The 16,147-nt window shown below is 52.4% G+C and overlaps 8 protein-coding genes across 8 annotated transcripts; 4 read left to right on the top strand and 4 right to left on the bottom strand.

Moving 5' to 3' along the window:
• The first annotated feature begins 201 nt into the window (after positions 1 to 201).
• On the top strand, positions 202 to 2,434 carry BD324DRAFT_627321 (putative C-14 sterol reductase). The gene is made up of 9 exons (XM_022015986.1): positions 202 to 846; positions 919 to 1,136; positions 1,196 to 1,411; positions 1,465 to 1,705; positions 1,755 to 1,828; positions 1,877 to 1,902; positions 1,958 to 2,096; positions 2,144 to 2,182; positions 2,232 to 2,434. The coding sequence occupies exons 1-9, from the start codon at positions 366 to 368 to the stop codon at positions 2,235 to 2,237; spliced, it is 1,440 nt and encodes a 479-aa protein (XP_021870895.1). The 5' UTR covers positions 202 to 365; the 3' UTR covers positions 2,238 to 2,434.
• On the bottom strand, positions 2,435 to 3,796 carry BD324DRAFT_627324 (ribosomal protein S3). The gene is made up of 5 exons (XM_022015987.1): positions 3,627 to 3,796; positions 3,175 to 3,450; positions 2,781 to 2,993; positions 2,634 to 2,705; positions 2,435 to 2,585 (listed from the first exon to the last, which is right to left on the bottom strand). The coding sequence occupies exons 1-5, from the start codon at positions 3,704 to 3,706 to the stop codon at positions 2,465 to 2,467; spliced, it is 762 nt and encodes a 253-aa protein (XP_021870896.1). The 5' UTR covers positions 3,707 to 3,796; the 3' UTR covers positions 2,435 to 2,464.
• Positions 3,797 to 3,969: 173 nt separating this feature from the next.
• Positions 3,970 to 5,238, top strand: BD324DRAFT_627325 (Inositolphosphorylceramide synthase subunit Kei1-domain-containing protein). Its single transcript, XM_022015988.1, has 5 exons — positions 3,970 to 4,121; positions 4,181 to 4,206; positions 4,261 to 4,395; positions 4,462 to 4,767; positions 4,830 to 5,238. Exons 1-5 carry the CDS (start codon positions 4,046 to 4,048, stop codon positions 5,058 to 5,060), a joined length of 774 nt encoding a protein of 257 aa, XP_021870897.1. The 5' UTR covers positions 3,970 to 4,045; the 3' UTR covers positions 5,061 to 5,238.
• Positions 5,239 to 5,430: 192 nt separating this feature from the next.
• Positions 5,431 to 7,221, top strand: BD324DRAFT_642376 (pelota; the record flags this gene model as incomplete). Its single annotated transcript, XM_022017483.1, has 10 exons — positions 5,431 to 5,469; positions 5,527 to 5,592; positions 5,642 to 5,749; positions 5,802 to 5,949; positions 5,993 to 6,112; positions 6,167 to 6,273; positions 6,326 to 6,433; positions 6,498 to 6,688; positions 6,740 to 6,856; positions 6,930 to 7,221. 10 exons carry the CDS (start codon positions 5,431 to 5,433, stop codon positions 7,219 to 7,221), a joined length of 1,296 nt encoding a protein of 431 aa, XP_021870898.1.
• Positions 7,222 to 7,437: 216 nt separating this feature from the next.
• On the top strand, positions 7,438 to 9,297 carry BD324DRAFT_642377 (citrate synthase-like protein; the record flags this gene model as incomplete). Its single annotated transcript, XM_022017484.1, has 8 exons — positions 7,438 to 7,476; positions 7,591 to 7,779; positions 7,840 to 8,133; positions 8,234 to 8,616; positions 8,663 to 8,816; positions 8,857 to 9,029; positions 9,080 to 9,176; positions 9,232 to 9,297. The coding sequence occupies 8 exons, from the start codon at positions 7,438 to 7,440 to the stop codon at positions 9,295 to 9,297; spliced, it is 1,395 nt and encodes a 464-aa protein (XP_021870899.1).
• BD324DRAFT_471811 (hypothetical protein) lies at positions 9,151 to 11,904 on the bottom strand. Its single transcript, XM_022012879.1, has 3 exons — positions 11,752 to 11,904; positions 11,108 to 11,702; positions 9,151 to 11,050 (listed from the first exon to the last, which is right to left on the bottom strand). Exons 1-3 carry the CDS (start codon positions 11,778 to 11,780, stop codon positions 9,476 to 9,478), a joined length of 2,199 nt encoding a protein of 732 aa, XP_021870900.1. The 5' UTR covers positions 11,781 to 11,904; the 3' UTR covers positions 9,151 to 9,475.
• A 50-nt stretch (positions 11,905 to 11,954) lies between these two features.
• On the bottom strand, positions 11,955 to 13,806 carry BD324DRAFT_627336 (hypothetical protein). Its single transcript, XM_022015989.1, has 4 exons — positions 13,458 to 13,806; positions 12,728 to 13,410; positions 12,508 to 12,667; positions 11,955 to 12,450 (listed from the first exon to the last, which is right to left on the bottom strand). Exons 2-4 carry the CDS (start codon positions 13,393 to 13,395, stop codon positions 12,220 to 12,222), a joined length of 1,059 nt encoding a protein of 352 aa, XP_021870901.1. The 5' UTR covers positions 13,396 to 13,410; positions 13,458 to 13,806; the 3' UTR covers positions 11,955 to 12,219.
• Positions 13,807 to 13,887: 81 nt separating this feature from the next.
• BD324DRAFT_651314 (hypothetical protein) lies at positions 13,888 to 16,051 on the bottom strand (the record flags this gene model as incomplete). Its single annotated transcript, XM_022018311.1, has 2 exons — positions 13,888 to 15,729; positions 15,785 to 16,051. 2 exons carry the CDS (start codon positions 16,049 to 16,051, stop codon positions 13,888 to 13,890), a joined length of 2,109 nt encoding a protein of 702 aa, XP_021870902.1.
• Positions 16,052 to 16,147: the final 96 nt, after the last annotated feature.

Below are 16,147 nucleotides of genomic sequence, written 5' to 3' on the forward strand. Positions count from 1 at the left end.
CGTTCTCACATAAAAAGGGACACACTGGGTAGAATGCATCCGAGTGCCTTATGGATGACATTGCCCATCTCCTCTCTCCCTCTCTCTCGCTCCTCGCCACATGACCCTTACCTGCCAAGTCAAGCCTTGCACTGCACTGCAAATCATCGACGCCATTTCCCCCATCGTCTCATGCATCGTCTGTCTATATGCATCGTACCACTCACAAACTACTGGCCACCTAAACCACTTCCCCTGAGACTCACTGACGCGCCAATTTTATCATCATCTATCATTTCTCCTCTCGTTTTTTCCTTTTGATCTCTCTCATCGATCGACTCTCTTTAACACAGTTTTGACACCATCCCACCAGATCCACACCAAAAATGGCTCCCAAGACGCCCAAGTCTGCGAGCAAGAGCAGCAGTGCTCCCGAAGTCACTCCTCCACCTCCAGGAGAGACCACCACAGTCATCACGGCCACCACGACGCTAGACCTCCCAGCTCATCCGAAAACGTTGACGTATGAAGAGCTCAATCCAAAGAGTAAACCTACAGAATTCTTTGGACCTCTCGGAACATTTGCAGTCTCTTCTCTCTGCCCTACCGTCGCTTACTTCCTCTACTATGGGTGCAATGAGACCACTGGATGTCCCGCTATGACGGCGAATGGATGGAGAACAATCTACGATCGCGTAGCGAATAACGACTGGCCTTCTCAAGCTGGAAAATGGTGGGACTGGCAAGCTGCAGGAGCATTCATGGCTTGGTACGTATACTGTATCGTCTGTTGGATAGTGCTTCCTGTGCAGCCCGTCGAGGGGACTCTCCTCCGCGATGGCAAGAGAAAAAAGTATTGGATGAACGGTAAGTTTGATGAGAATGGGCTCGAGCGTCAAAACAATTGAGAAGAACAAGGCTGACATGAATTCCCGCCAGGTCACTACACTGTTCTCCTCACTCTCGGTCTCGTCGCTGGTTTCCTCATGAGACCGGGTGGAATTGAAGCGTTCACGTGGATTTACGACAAATGGGTCCCACTTGTCTCTGCATCCCTCGCCATGGCCTTTGTGCAGGCTTGCTGGGTCTACGTGTGGAGTTTCTTCTCGGGCGAGCTCTTGGCTCAAGGTGGAAACTCTGGTAATGTGGTGTATGACGTGAGTGATGGGTTTTGCATAGCGTACGACTCAAGGCTAACCCACTTGCTCGCAATCAGTGGTTCATTGGTCGTCCCTTGAATCCCACGTTCCCCGGATTCCCCAACTTCGACATCAAGACCTTTAACGAAGTTCGACCTGGCATCATTGGCTGGCTCTTGCTCAACATCTCATGTGCATGCGAGCAATACGTCCGTCTGGGTAGATTGACCAACAGTATGGTCCTTGCCCTTTTGTTCGAGGTTTACTACGTGATCGACACATACCTGGACGAGGTGAGTGCTGCGATGGGAAGGAAATAGCCCTCACTGATGCATGGTTTCTGTAGTCTGCCATTCTGAACCAGATCGACATAACGACCGACGGATTCGGATTCATGCTCGCCTTTGGAGATCTTGTCTGGCTTCCATTCACCTACGGCGTATCCATTCGATACCTTGCCTTTGCTCCCAAGGATCTCAGTCCTTTGGCTGTCGTCGCTATCCTCGCGGTCGAAGGAGCTGGTCTGTATATCTTCAGAACGTCCAACTCGGAGAAGCATGACATCAGACACGGCAGAAACCCAAAGAGTCAGTTGATCCGAGATGACCAGCCGAGTATCATTGACACCGCCTGCAGACCTCACATTCATGCAGACCAAGCGAGGCACCAAACTGTTGACCTCTGGCTGGTGGGGACGATCTCGTCATCCCGTGAGTGGTGTTTTGTCTGTACACGTTTGCCCTCTGACAATGACTTAGAACTACTTTGGAGATTGGCTGATTGCGTGCGCCGTCCACCTGATCAAGCGTTCACAACACATTGCTGACATTTCCGCATAGCCTTGGTTGGTGTCTCCCCACTGGCTTTGACACCCCTATTACCTACTTCTACGTCGTCTTCCTGGTTTTCCTGCTGACCTGCCGACAAATGAGAGATGACGAGTTCTGCCGAAAGAAGTATGGCGATGATTGGGACAAGGTCAGTCACGAGAGCCATGGACCGATCCCTGCTGACTCGGTTCTAAGTACATCAAGCTCGTCCCGTACAAAATCATTCCCTACGTCGTGAGTGTAAATGGTGTATTCAGAAGTTCATTTGCTGACGTGGTCGCAGTACTAGAAGCCACGATAGAGATGAGGCGTGAAATCGGCGCGTTTTTCTAAGTGTCTGCAGATTACAAACCATGTTGCGCCTGAAGGAGGAGGTCCGGAATGTTTCACTGACGGTTTGTACTGTCAATGACGCCTTGTCGCGTGCAGACACGAATCAAACGATATGCTTTGCAAAGGGAAAGATCACAGCAATGCAATGACCATGTGCTATCGTACAGATCCAATCTACACTCCCTAGTAGCCTTCCTGAGGTTGTTGACCCTGTTGAGCCTGTTGTTGGTGTTGCTGGTGAATCTGTTGAACAGGAGCCTCCTTGTGCTCGGATCGGATCTCGATGGTGCCCTCGGCCTTGGGCCTGGTGAGAGAGTCAGTATTGTACCTCGGGGAACTAGACAAGACTTACTCGACGAGGGTGACGGCATCGGGAAGGTTTTTGGCAGGTCCCATCTTGCCCTCGGGGTCGTAAGGTCGCATGCTAAGAGAGGGGGTCAGAAAAAGATTGGACAGGAGAAGACAGAGGGTCCATAGCGCTACGGCGGTCCCTACTCACATTTTGACCTTGATGCCCAACACACCCTGTCTCAGCAGAACGTGTCTGACGGCATAGTCGACGTAGTCTCGAGCGGGTTGACCAGAGTGAATCATGAATCCATCGGTGAATTTCATAGACTTGGCTCGGGCAGCTCGGAGTTTTCCAGAGACGACAACTTCACATCCCTTAGCGCCGGACTCCATGACAAATCGAAGGACACCGTAGCAGGCTCTGAGGATGGAAGTCAGTGATCGACTCGGAGGTGACTTTCGGATCCGAACGCGCAGTGGTCTCGAGTGGTGATGCGATGTTGCGCTAGTGTCATGGGGAGATGCGGAAAATTGAAGGGGAGGAAGAACGAGACGAGTGACGACCACTGCGTGGCAATGCGCTCGCTCAGTGTGAGGCTCACCTTCGCATAGCCAATCCACCCAACAATTTGTTCTTCAAACTCTCGGCCTGAGCGACGGCTGACAATCCACGGTATTGGACTTTCTCAGCGTAAAGCTCCAAAGATCCCTCGGGGAACTTGAATCGCTTCTCAACCAACGCCTTGAGTTCACGAATTCGTCGTCCCTTGTCTCCGAGGACTTCTTGAGTGTGAGCAGCTCGGATGATGATTTCAGTTCGGGCGTGAGTCACTCGAACTTCACATCCAGAGTAGAGTTCTTCAGCGAGTTCTCGGGTGCTATAGGATGAACCAGGGAGGCGGCGACCCAATCGAGCGGGCGAGTACGGATATGATCAAGAGGAGAGGCATGAAAAGAAGAGAGAGAGGGGGACGACCACTGATCAGCCCAACGTCCCTCTCCTGATCTCGATCGACGCCGAAGATGGCCATCGACAATGGGCCTCGGGACTTACAAGAATTCTCCCAATTCAGCTTGGAAAACTCCGTCCGCGATGAACTTCCTCTTCTTTGACATTTGACTGGAAGTGGCCATGGTGAATAGTGGTGAATAGGTTTTTGTGTACTAGTGTGAGGTCGAGGTAGTGATCAAGGTATCCTTAGGTCTTCTTCTACAGCATACAGTATAGGATCGGATGGGAGGTCGAATTTTGGGAAGGAAGCTGATTCGGCAATTTGATTCAATTTCGGCGTTTCAGCGGTGTGGCAGCTCATGTACAGCAGCAGAAGAAGAGCGGAGGTCGCCGGTCTCGTGGGGGTGGCCGGTCTCTCAATCGCAGAGCATGTTGATGATGGTGAACCAGTGACACCTATGGACGACTGCCAGCGCTGACATCACTGCCATGAGCTGTATATGACCAACTAAGTTTCTGCTATGGGCCTGAATCTGCGCCGGCTCAGGCCGGAGGCCGTGTTCGACTCGTTTCTGGGTATACTGGACATCAAATTGGGTGAGGAGCAAGTGGCCATTGGCGAGGTATATGCTTTTATTGACATGGCCATATTGCAGGTGCCGAAATTATCCTCCTGTTTGCGGTGAGCTCGCTACCGTTACTCACCCGGAGATTTGTGACTTATCCGTGAACCTAGCTTATCAACAAGGTCGCTGGAGTTTATGGATTTATCACGATTGTTGTCGGAGGTACATTTACCCAGCTCGCCTTTTACGCCTATTCCATCGTGACGCTCTTCGTCCTTCTCTGGGCTTTGAAGCAGGTCAAAGCGGTGAGTCCCGTGACGAGCAGAATGGAATGAATGATGGAGACGTTGACCCAACTGGGACCCTTTCAGGAAACATCCGAGTCGACCGTGCTAGTCGCTCACCTCTATACCGCCGATCACATTGTCCAATCCCTATTCCATTACTTGTTCTACTATGATTATTGGTACCTCCAACCTCACGATGGTCGTCGATCTATCAATTCAAGAGCTCAACAAGATCTCATCGATCTAGCGGTGTCAAGAGGGGAGGTCAGTAATCCAGCAGGGGGAGGAGGGGATGGACAAGATGGCATGCGAGCGGCGTTGGCCCTTGAGATCTGGGAGAGGGAGAGGATCTTCGCAATTTGGACTGTGATCCTAGGCTTTGCTCTCAAGGTAGGTCTACAGGTCTCACAATCGCACTGCAAAAATGGAATGGCTTAACACCACCACCCTAGGTCTACTTCATTTTCGTACTCTATTCCTATGCGGCCCATCTCCGGTCATCGACATATCACGCCCTTCCCATGACCGCTCAGCCACGATCTGCAGCTGGAATACAGCCCAAAGGGACAGGTCTAGAAGGTCAGAGACTAGTACAATCTGGAGCGGGTGGTGCTGGTGCGCCTCACAGAAAGCAGAAAAACATTGGATATGTAGAAGATGAGGAGGATTTTGAGTGGGAGTAGGCTTTCGCCAGCGTAACCAGGTAGCAAGCTGTCGCTTTCTGATCACGACGTTTGACGGGAAGTGATCTCCCTGTCCCTTAGTTCCGTCGTCCGAAAGCGACTATGTCCCTTCTGTCTCAGTATAACAGCAAGAATATATATATATCACACTCGTATAATGCAGCTTACCTCCACATTATTTTCTGCCTCTCCTTTTTTGCGTCATCCTTCACGAAAGATGATCCACATCTCATTCATCCAAGTGTGAAGACTTTTGCCTCTGCCATTCATCGTCCTCATCTGTAGACATCTTGGGTGCGACTAGTGACTGGCTTCAAACCACGTTGAGCTCCGGATCCATTCGTATCTCGTTCTATCTCATTGCATCGTCATGAAGCTCATCAACAAGCACGTCGAAAGGGATGGATCGGTGAGGCTGAATCTCGAGCTGCTCCCTGACAGGATGGAAGTGCTGATACCCTGTCAGGGCTATGTGACCCTCCGTCCAGAGGATGATGAAGACATGTGGCATGTCTACAACTTGATATCAGAGGTGCGCTCCGTTTAGATCCTCTTGGAAAGCGTGCTGAGAGATACACCAGGGGGACGAAGTCCGAGCTCTGACTATGCGCAAGATCAACACTTTATCGTCTACGGGAACGACAGATTCCTACCGAGTCAGAGTAAACTTGACTCTACAAGTCGTCAAGGTGCGCTCTCCTTGGATCGATCCGGAGAATTGTACTCATATATCGATTACAGACGACATTCTCTCCCGCTGCTTCCAGCTCGACCAGCAGCGGTGGACAAGAGAAGAAGGAACCCACAGCGAGTCTTCAGGTATCTGGCAAAGTCATCCAGGAAAATGACTACGTCCGTATGGGAGCTTTTCACACTATCGACTTGGAAGGTAAGTGGGCGCATCTAAAGGCCGCCAGCTGATCTCTCCCTAGCCAATAGAGACTTTCGACTGACCAAAGCGACTGGTTGGGATTCAGTGGCTCTGGAAAGGATAGAAGAGAGTACAAAAGAGGGTAGAGGCGCTGAAGTTGGAGCTGTCGTCTGTGGAGAAGGTGGGCACGATGGTCCTGGACGAAACGAGCGTCGGAGCTGATCGTTTCGATCAGGCACCGCGGCAATCTGCCTGTTGTCGGAGCATATGACCGTCGTTCGACAACGTATAGATACAGCTGTTCCACGAAAGCGGAAAGGTGGAACATCTGGTCATGACAAGGTGTGTTCCGTACAACGAATGTGAGGACACGGGAGCTGACAGTGGATTCTAGGCAATGGAGACCTTTTTCTCCAATGTCTATCAAGCTGTCCTCCGATTGATACCATATCAGACGCTCAAAGCGATTGTGATCGCCAGTCCAGGCTTTACGAAAGAGTCCGTGAGTTTGAATTCTTAGAATTCAAAGCTGGTAACAGGTCATTGACGCCACGCCCCTGCCTCAGCTATATGACTACATTTTTCACCAGGCGACCTTGACCAACAACAAGCCCCTCATGGCGTCTCGGTCAAAGTGGATCAAGGTTCATTCGAACACTTCTCATGTCCATTCCCTAGTTGAGGCATTGAGAGCTCCGGAAGTGTCAAAAATGCTGCAAGGTGCCAAGTTTGCGCGTGAAGGGTTGGGGCTGGACGCGTGGGTGTTCAGAGACTTCATGGATGCCTTTCTGCTGACACGCATATCTAGTTTCCACAAGATGCTAGCTACGGATGAAATGAGAGCATGGTATGGGCCTGAACATGTCGCGTTGGCCGTAGATAGAGGTGCCGTCGGCACTCTCTTGATCTCGGATGATTTATTCAGGCGAGTTTTCTTTCCCGACATTCCGGGTTTAGAAGCGATTAGCTGGCGAATGACTGATATCGCTGGTCCACAGGTCCAGTGATCCAGTGACCCGGAATCGATATGTCGAGATGGTGGAAGCTGTCCGAGCTCGAGGTGGCGAAGCCTTGATCTTTTCCTCGATGCACGAGTCAGGTCAACAGCTTAATCTATTGACGGGTATAGCCGCCATCTTGACGTATCCGCTGGACATTGAGATAGTCGAGATGGAAGAGAGGGAGGAGAAGGAGCGCTTAGAGAAAGAGGCCAATGGAGTTCAAGTGGATGACGACGAGGAGGAGGAGGAGCAGCAGCAACAGCATGACGGTGCTCCGAGTACCCCATGACCCTCACACCTTGATGCATCTGGAGTCTGGATGCGAGCTGTTCCGAACAAGGCGGCCCGCGGAACCAAAATTTCTCAAAAATCACAACCTTCTGCCCCAAACGAAAAAAAAAAGAGGTCAGTGGATTTATTGTGATCTCTCTCTCATCTCATCTCATCCTCAACAACTACAGACTCCTTGTTCGTTCCAAGAGAACACTGTGTCTAAGCAGAAAACATGTCCATGTTGGTCACGAGAAACGCTCTCCGAGCTCAGGTGAGTCACCTTCCGCCCTACAAGCAGATCACTGCGCCTGCACAGATGCTTCTCCCATGACGTAGTTTCAAACATTCGGACTGACATTTTCACTTTTGTTCCCAACATTCACAGGTTCGACCTGCTTTTGCTCGAACCTTTGCGTCTTCCCAAGCATCTCAAGCTCAGAGCTTGAAAGAGCGATTGGAAGAGCTGATCCCGAAAGAGATTGAAAATGTCAAGAGCGTCAGGGAAAAGTACGGCTCAAAGAGCTTTGGGGAGAACACTGTGGATCAGATGTACGGCGGAATGAGAGGTCTCAAGGTGGGCCCCCAGAGAGTTGTCATCACTGTGGAACCCATCGCTCATACTGTTGGTGTCCAGGGTCTCATTTGGGAAGGCTCCGTCCTCGATGCCGAGGAGGGTATCCGATTCCGAGGTCTCACTATTCCTGAATGCCAAAAGCAATTGCCGACCGCTCCTGGAGGATCTGAGCCTCTTCCCGAAGGATTGTTCTGGCTCTTGCTCACTGGAGAGGTTCCCACCAAGGAACAGGTCGACGTATTGTCCCAGGAATGGGCTGCTCGCGCTGAGATTCCCAAATTCGTCGAGGAGTTGATCGACCGATGCCCAAACACTCTCCACCCAATGAGTCAATTCTCCTTGGCCGTCACTGCTGTGAGTACATTCCAGCCGAGATCATGCCGGGGCTGTAGAGCGAGGCGCGGTCTCCCCTTTTTACAACTCGTTGCGATCGGCCACTGACCCTGCCCTTCAGCTCAACCACGACTCCGCCTTCGCCAAAGCGTACTCTAACGGTGTTCACAAGCGAGAGTACTGGAAAACCACTTTTGAGGACTCTATGGACCTTATTGCCAAGCTCCCGAACGTTGCCGGTCGAATCTTCCGAAACGTCTTTGGAGACGGAAAACTCCCCGCCATTGACCAAAACAAGGATTACTCTGCCAACCTTGCCCACCTTCTCGGTTACGGTGACAATGAGAAATTCGTCGAGTTGATGCGATTGTACATTACCATTCACTCTGACCACGAAGGTGGAAACGTCTCGGCCCACACTGGTCACCTTGTCGGATCCGCTCTTTCTGACCCTTTCCTTTCTTACGCTGCTGCTTTGAACGGTCTTGCTGGACCCCTGCACGGGTAAGCGAAACCTGATTGATTCGAGGACACTGCTGACTGGGTCCAGTCTTGCCAACCAGGAAGTCCTCCGATGGGTCCAGAAGATGCGATCTCAGATCGGAGAGAACGCTTCGGACGAGCAGGTCTCGGAATACGTTTGGTCTACCTTGAAGGGAGGTCAAGTTGTCCCAGGATACGGACATGCTGTCCTCCGAAAAACTGTGAGTCATGACGAGGCGAACCTAGTTTGACACATCCCAGGACCCCCGTTACACCGCTCAACGAGAGTTCGCTCTCAAGCACTTGCCCGACGACCCCTTGTTCAAGCTCGTCGGACAGATCTACAAGCTTGTTCCTGACATCCTGCTCAAGGCTGGAAAGGCCAAGAACCCATGGCCCAATGTCGATGCCCACTCCGGTGTCCTCCTCACCTAGTAAGCACTTCAGGCGAAATCGTGACTTGGCGTCCGCTCACGATTCCCAGCTACGGTCTCCACCAGCAAGACTTCTACACCGTTCTCTTTGGTGTCTCCCGAGCGTTTGGCGTTGTCTCCCAACTCATCTGGGACCGAGCCCTTGGAGTGAGTGCCTTGGCTCAAAGACCCATGAAGAGACGCACGCTGACGCTGTCACTAGATGCCCCTTGAGCGCCCCAAGTCCTTCTCTACCGCTCACATCAAGAAGATGTTCGAGGGCAAGTAGATCTTTGATTGGATGTAGCTTGAGTATCGATGGGCGATGGATTATAGAGAACCGGCATCAGATATCTAGTAGCTCGATGCAACGGATTATGTATCCCTTTGATACGCAGTGGAATGCCAAACTTGACGATTGCATCCAGGATCTAGTAGCGAGCCGCAAACCGCTCTATGCAAGTCTGTCAATCTGTCACCCACACATCTCCTATTGAGTTCCACTCCCGAGCTATACTTCCACTCAATCCTTTCTCATCCTCCACGACCAATACTCTGACACCGCCGAGCTCTGCAAGGCCCTCATCAAGAGCAATGAACCTCAGCTTGAACATATGGACAGTCTCCCATCTTCTGGACGGTGCTGTGGGATCGGTATACGTCGTTCCCATACGCTCTTCCACCAGAGTCCAGTCTTTGAGATTCTTTTCAATCTGAAGAGACGAACCCAGATAATGAATACGACCAGTGTTGAGAAGGGTGTTCTGGGGAGCTGGAGGTGGTGGTCCCGCGCCAGTGGTTGATGACGGCCGGAAAGAAGGTCCTGGGGCGGTTGCAGAGACAAACGGTAATGGCGGGAATCGACTGAGAGCTGGAGGCAGTGGTGATACCGGTCTCGCCTCCAACTTTGGCGAATACAGCGCTTGATTTGTAGCTTGTCGAAGTTGAGTCTGAACGGGGGTCATGGGCGCAGAAGAAGTCATTGGTGGACTGGACAATGGTGAAAATGGTCTAGCGGAGATCGTGCCTTGGGCGCCTCGACCAGCAGACATGGTAGTACTCGATCTAGCCATTGCTGATGCCGAACCTAAAGCCGGGGAACGATTCGAGAGCGGTGTTGATGCTCGGGATATGCTGTCAAGCAACGGAGTGGGTATGAGTGAGCGGGTTTGGGATGGAGGGGATTGTGGAGATAAAGGTGGTGGTAGTGGAGGTGGTGGTGCAGGCGGAGATTTGACAAGGTATTGCAGAGCAATGCGGACGGGTGCTGGAGGAGTCGGTTGATCTAGCTCATCATCTATCGGAGGAGACCTGACTCCAACTCGGATTTGAAGCTCAAACTCCTCTTCAACCAAGACGTCACGATCCCCAAGGACGGTCAGATCGTACTCAAGAGCCTGATCATCGTCTTGCAGCGGTAGTACAGGCGGCTTTGGACTGGCCATACGAGCGATACTGGCGTGTGCCGGTGAAGGCGTTGCGGCAGTAGCAGGAGCCATTGCCCGTGTAGCAGTGGCATTGGCGCCGGGGAGTGCAGGATGAAGAGGCGGAGGAGCATTTGGTATTCGACGATTCAGAGTGGATGTCTGCAGCCGGCCTTTGTCGTGCGTCTCGCCAGCGCGCCACGTGAGGTCCAGTCGACCCAGCGGGAGGATACTTCCAGGAGGATGAGTAGGTAAGAATGAGCTGTGGGGGAGATTGGAAGCTTTCGTCGACGACGAACTAGCAGCCGAATCTGCCGCTGGACCTTGGATGGCTTTTGGAGAAGTTGGAGCTAGCTTGAACAGTTGTTGTCTCGTATTTCCAGGCAGGAGGACTCCTCCGATTTCCCCGTGTTTGGTCTTCTCTTCTTCAGATGATAGGGGAAGCGTCGATAGCCCGTAAACCGTTTCAAGCACCACCCGATCAAACATCAGCCCTTGGAAGGAGATATTCTGCATCAAGATTTCGAGGTAGATGTATTCTCGAGCGACGGGATCAAGTGTCGTATTGGGATGAGGCGAGTTGTAGATTCGAGTCTTGATGGCGAGTGGTGGCGTTACCTGGACGCATTGTCAACCTTACTGTCATTTGTGAGGGTTGAGATTGACTCTGCTCACGTTGAACTTGAGAAACCGTTGGAACGTCCTCCGGCCATCTGGTGTCTCCCAAGCTACCGAGCAGATGAGAATGTGCATACCAAGCTCTTTGATCTCGGTCTCGACATCCAGCTTGACGTGATCCCCAGCAGGCAGTTCAGGGTCTATGAGAGCGGGGGGTGGAGCAGAAGCAGCGGATCCTGGGCCAGGATCCGATTCAAGCGGCCCCTGTGTCTCGCCGTCTTGACTTCCAGCCTTTGTAGTCGAGTCACTGATATTCGCTTTATCCTCCGCATTGGTCTCTGGCACGGTTGCTGAAGCGATTTCTTCCTGCTGCCCGTGAACGACCTCGCCCAGTCTATATCTCCCTCCAGGTCCTTGAACCTCACACATCATCCTGACTCCTTTGACACCTGCCTGGCTGACATTGCGTAACTCCAATCCGACCTCTAGGTTTGCGCCCAAAGAAGCAGCGGGATACGGTCCGGTGTAATTGTGTGTGATGCTCAGGGCTGGGATATCGCCGTCCGGTTCCTCGGGCGCAGACGATATCGGACGTGGTGGCGGTGGATCCTCCGGGTCATCAATGAAGAGGGAATGTGGGGCCAGTCGGGCTCTATCAATTGTCAGAGAGACCTGAGACAGTTCTGACTCTCGGGACTTACAGTGACAAGGAGAGTGGATGGCGGTCCATTGCGTTCGGGTGCCAACAGCAGGATACGTGAAGGTCTCTTAACTATGCATCGGGCAGTGATACGACTCAAAGTCCACCAAGACTGATTTGGCTAGAGTCAATAAGGTCAGAATGTCGACAGGCTATGAATAACAGAATCTCGCATTCTTCAACTTTGAGACGGGTTCATCTTGTGGCGCGTGGCACAGGGTTCGATCTATCCGCTGTGCTGCTGGACTTCCTTCCGGGCAAGACGCCATGGTAACATCGCGAAGCCAGCTTGACTCCCCCGGCAGATCATCAAGTAGCTACATACATCTTACTCGAGCTCAGGCATCGTTCGTCGGTCACCCACCTCCTATCAAGCCGCAAACACATCCATCTATGATACAATAACAGATCCAATCGCTCCCAATAACAACCTTTCTAGAAGGACCCTGCATAATGCTTCATTGGCCCTTTAGAAACCCCTCCTGATGCGATTTTGCTTTGCAAGCTCTCTTGACTGCCGAGCGAGGGTCGCACACGCAGCATCAATCTCTTTCGCATCACTCAGACCAGCCTTGGTCTGCATCGATGAATTGATGGCCAAAGTCCCTTCGTCAGTGATGATTGAGTATCCGGAAGCTTGAGCAACGGTTCGAAGAGCGGACTGGTAAGCTTGGCACTGGATCTTTGATGCCTCAAGAGACTGTCGAGCGAGTCAGCGTCAGCGTACATCCACTTGCGTGGAGATCGGCCGACCTACCAGAGCCGCTTCAATGAGCTTTGACTCGACCTCTTGGAGTCTCCTTTGAGTCGGCTCAAGCGCAGCTGCGGCAGCTTCGAGCCCTTTCATCTTCTCTTCTCGTCGTCTGCGGAACGCTTGTTGAGCTCTTCGATTCTGTTCGGCCCGAGCCTCCTTTGCTCTTCAATTGCTCGTCAGCATCACGCGCCGTTCCAAAACACTCTCTTCCGGGTCGACTCACTCTGACGGCGCTCGCTTCCTCTTCTTTCCCTGTTCGTCCAGATCTCCGTCTTCACCTCCAGACTGTCCTCCCTCCGGTTGAGTCGCAGCGTACGATCCAAGCCCAGTCGTCGGGTACAATCCCATCGTCTGATACATTCCATCCTCTTCCCCTCCATTCTGTCGATGGGCCTCCATCAGATCTCTTTCAAGATGACCAGCACCATCGTCCATTTCCCCAGTGGTACCCGCAGAAGTCGCCGGAACCGCACTGCCACTGGGTGCAGAAGCATCCTTCTTCCTTGGCCCTCGTTTTCTCGGGCCAGCTTCGTCCATCTCTTTCCAGCCTGCTCTCTCATGAGGCAACTTTTTCCTCTTCCCTCCCATCTCCCCAAGAGCTCCATAGTCACCTTGATGATCTGGGAGCCAGAAGCTCGGAGCGGGGATCTCGGGCAAGTTCTCCGCTGGCGCTTGGCTCGCAATCTCAGCCAGAGCAGGATCAATCTTGACGGAAGTATCGGGCGGTGAGAGCGATCTGGGACGAATGACCTGAGGAATAGGAGGATTTATACCGTTGGAACGACCAATAGATTGTTTGCCTCGGTTCGAAGACAAGGATTCGAGCCCGACTGGACGTGTTATCAGTCGATACTCCTGGATGAAGACTCCTCTTACCATCTTCTGCCGCATACTGCTCTTTGAGGTCTGGACATGGTCAGCTCCGGTTCCTGAGGTCTACAATATCATCTCACAATTCAGCAACTCTGCCTCATCATGACCTTCAACTGAGCCAGTGTTGATCTGTCCGTCCCCCGGAATAGCCAGCAACGACGCAAGCGAAGGAGGCGGTGGAGAGCCCATTGTGGTGAAATAGCTTACGTGGGAGGCGAAAAGCGAGCCTGTGCTACAGCTGATAGATGGATGATGCTATGGGACGGGATATGCTGTTCACGGCTGGACCGTCAAAGTGGAGGGCGTCGGGATGCGCGAATGAGATTGGTTGTTTGCTGAGGTAAGTTGTTTGATGATCAAATTGCTTAAGTCATCAGCTGAGGAAAGACAGCGGCAGCTGGGCTCGAGGCGGCGATCGCCGGTATTCAGGACGCCGAGTGTGGCAGTGGCCGGGGATGTGGCAAGATGGAACATGATGATGCATGCCGGTGCCGTCCTTGTGACCTGGCCTCAATCCCTCAAAACCGACCTCAGCACTACCAACTCTTTCTCACATAATGCCACGACGACAATTTTCCCGTTGACCACGATTTGTCCTACACCCAGCAATGCCCCTCGCTCGCCCCCGCTGATCTTCACCACTCCCTGTTTTGCCGTCATCCTGTCGACAGGAGGATAATAGATGTAAGCATTCCCACTTCCAGGCACCGCTCCAGAGTCAAAAGCCATCACCGTAGTTCTGATCGCGTCTTTCGAGTGCTGAATTACGTGCTTGACGAATCTGACATCCCGTTTGGATCCGAGGACGAAGGATAAAGCTGGACTGGTTGTCCTATGGGACCATGGTCTGTTTGACGGGTCACCCGATTGAGGAGGGCAAAATAAGAGTCCATCAACGGCAGACTTGATCATGATGCCATCGTTGAGATCTCCGGACATGGGAAGGCTGACCACTGTCGAAGATGCTTTTGACCATTTGGCTTCTCCCACACTGGTGAGAGTGCCCACCAGAACATCCCGCCCAATCTTGTGGCCTCCTCCTCCACCACCTCCCCCGCTTTCCGCATACATCATCCCGCCGCCATCAAAGTCCTCATCATCGTCCAGGTCATAGTCCATCTCTTCCCTCAATAGTGCCGGAATAGCAGGATGATTTCCCTCAGGTTCCGAAGAGTTACGCTCTCTGATCCGTCCAAAGGATTCTCTCACAGCTGCGAGAGTGGCCGCATCGAACGTCTCCGGGATATCATCATAAGTCTCGTCGTCATCGTCATCATCGTCGTCGTCACTCGGAACAAAAAGGGACGGCCAGCGGATATTGGTATCACGCTTGACGACTTCAAATTCGAGCACTCCTGTCTTCGGTTCATATGTCCAGGTCGATCCACCCGCATCGATATCGCCGAACCATCTGCGTTTACGTCGCCTGAGGAAACGGAAAAGTGGTGTGTCGGTATCGGCCATTGAAGAAGCAACAATGTCCAGGCTGGTGTCGTCAAGTGAAATGGTTATCTCCTGACGAGAGGTACCCGGTGGGAAATCCAGGTGGAGGGTGAAAGCATCTGCAGTCTGTGTCCATGAGTATGGGCTATCGTCATTTCCCGCCCTTTCTGCAGACTCGTCCATCTCTTCGATTTTCGCACCTTCCCGTCTGGTCGTCGCCGCCACCGCTGCTTGACTGCTCTCAGCCTCTGCAAAAATCGGAGGTGACGGTCGTTTGCGCTTTGCTCCAAGACCCGGTTTCCGACTATCGACAAGGTTCTCCCTTTGTTTCTTCTCAATCTCCATCGACTGTTGCGCGTCCCATGCTTGTGGCTCTGTATATTGCTTCGAGGATAAGACTGTCCAGCTTTGAGAGCCTTGCACACCACTCCAGTCGACGGATATAGGTAGATCGGATCCATAAAAGTGACTTGGTAGCCTCGCATGCCCGTTCGCCGTGGACCCGCCAAGATGTCCGATAGTCCATTCCACAAGCTCAAATGCCGTTGAGCTGCTAAGCTGTTTTTGAGCCTTCCCGACGGGATGAGCAAAGCTGAGGAGCAGAGCTAAGGATTTGCCATCCCCGTCTCGTCGGACGCCTTGAATGAGGAAGGGCTCGGAGTCGAGACTCTCGGCTCCGTCAGAGTTGACTCCTGATGACTTTGGTCCTTCAGACCGTTCAATCTCGCCTGAAAAAGGCTCTTCTGCACAGGAGGTCTTGACCAGATGAAGGGCTCCTGCACCATCTGCCACGGCCCAGTAGGAGTTGTCCAGCTGGATGCAACTGGGGTATTCGGGCTGACGTTTCGGCTCGCTGCTAGGACCCGGTCGTATATTGGCTATCGTCGAGAAGGTAGGCTGGTAGTCATCCTGATGAGACATCGTAGTCAGCGCTGCTTCTGCTCGTCGCTTCAAGTCGACTCACCTCGAGCTGGAATCCGATGACATTCCAATCTGCGTCGACGTACATTCCTCTCCTGCCTTGTCCAGCTGCCAAATGATTCCATTCTATCCTCGACTTTACTTCTGAAAAGGACAAGAGATGAGTATTGTACCCTACCCTCGATTGAGTTGCCCCTTGCCCAGGTAACGGAAACGAAATGACATCTTCGTCTGGGTCAAGAGGTTGCAAGCGATAGGTCTCGAATTGCGGGAAGAGCAGAGATCGATCTGGGGGAAAGAGAGCGTCCATCTCGCTTTCGATATCCGTTCGAAGATATCCCCTTCGTCTGCTGCTTGTCTGATACTCAGCATGTGATAATTAATGCTCAAGAACGTCCTCATGCTT

This window comes from Kockovaella imperatae (assembly GCF_002102565.1).
Source record: "Kockovaella imperatae strain NRRL Y-17943 chromosome Unknown BD324scaffold_7, whole genome shotgun sequence".
Lineage (NCBI taxonomy): Eukaryota > Fungi > Basidiomycota > Tremellomycetes > Tremellales > Cuniculitremaceae > Kockovaella > Kockovaella imperatae.

Bases quoted from the DNA above. Each gene is read 5' to 3' on its own strand.
- BD324DRAFT_627321 (XM_022015986.1), top strand. From the start codon at position 366: ATGGCTCCCAAGACGCCCAAGTCTGCGAGCAAGAGCAGCAGTGCTCCC. The intron at 1,137-1,195 runs GTGAGTGATGGG...GCTCGCAATCAG, and splicing joins CTGGTAATGTGGTGTATGAC to TGGTTCATTGGTCGTCCCTT. The intron at 1,829-1,876 runs GTGAGTGGTGTT...ACAATGACTTAG, and splicing joins GGGGACGATCTCGTCATCCC to AACTACTTTGGAGATTGGCT.
- BD324DRAFT_627324 (XM_022015987.1), bottom strand. From the start codon at position 3,706: ATGGCCACTTCCAGTCAAATGTCAAAGAAGAGGAAGTTCATCGCGGAC. The intron at 2,706-2,780 runs GTGAGTAGGGAC...CCCCTCTCTTAG, and splicing joins TTGGGCATCAAGGTCAAAAT to CATGCGACCTTACGACCCCG. The intron at 2,586-2,633 runs GTAAGTCTTGTC...CTCTCTCACCAG, and splicing joins GATGCCGTCACCCTCGTCGA to GCCCAAGGCCGAGGGCACCA.
- BD324DRAFT_627325 (XM_022015988.1), top strand. From the start codon at position 4,046: ATGGGCCTGAATCTGCGCCGGCTCAGGCCGGAGGCCGTGTTCGACTCG. The intron at 4,122-4,180 runs GTGAGGAGCAAG...GCCATATTGCAG, and splicing joins TATACTGGACATCAAATTGG to GTGCCGAAATTATCCTCCTG. The intron at 4,207-4,260 runs GTGAGCTCGCTA...CCGTGAACCTAG, and splicing joins AAATTATCCTCCTGTTTGCG to CTTATCAACAAGGTCGCTGG.
- BD324DRAFT_471811 (XM_022012879.1), bottom strand. From the start codon at position 11,780: ATGGACCGCCATCCACTCTCCTTGTCACT. The intron at 11,703-11,751 runs GTAAGTCCCGAG...GACAATTGATAG, and splicing joins CATCCACTCTCCTTGTCACT to AGCCCGACTGGCCCCACATT. The intron at 11,051-11,107 runs GTGAGCAGAGTC...CAATGCGTCCAG, and splicing joins AACGGTTTCTCAAGTTCAAC to GTAACGCCACCACTCGCCAT.
- BD324DRAFT_627336 (XM_022015989.1), bottom strand. From the start codon at position 13,395: ATGCGGCAGAAGATGGTAAGAGGAGTCTTCATCCAGGAGTATCGACTG. The intron at 12,668-12,727 runs GTGAGTCGACCC...GAGCAATTGAAG, and splicing joins AGGAAGCGAGCGCCGTCAGA to AGCAAAGGAGGCTCGGGCCG. The intron at 12,451-12,507 runs GTAGGTCGGCCG...CTCGCTCGACAG, and splicing joins AGCTCATTGAAGCGGCTCTG to TCTCTTGAGGCATCAAAGAT.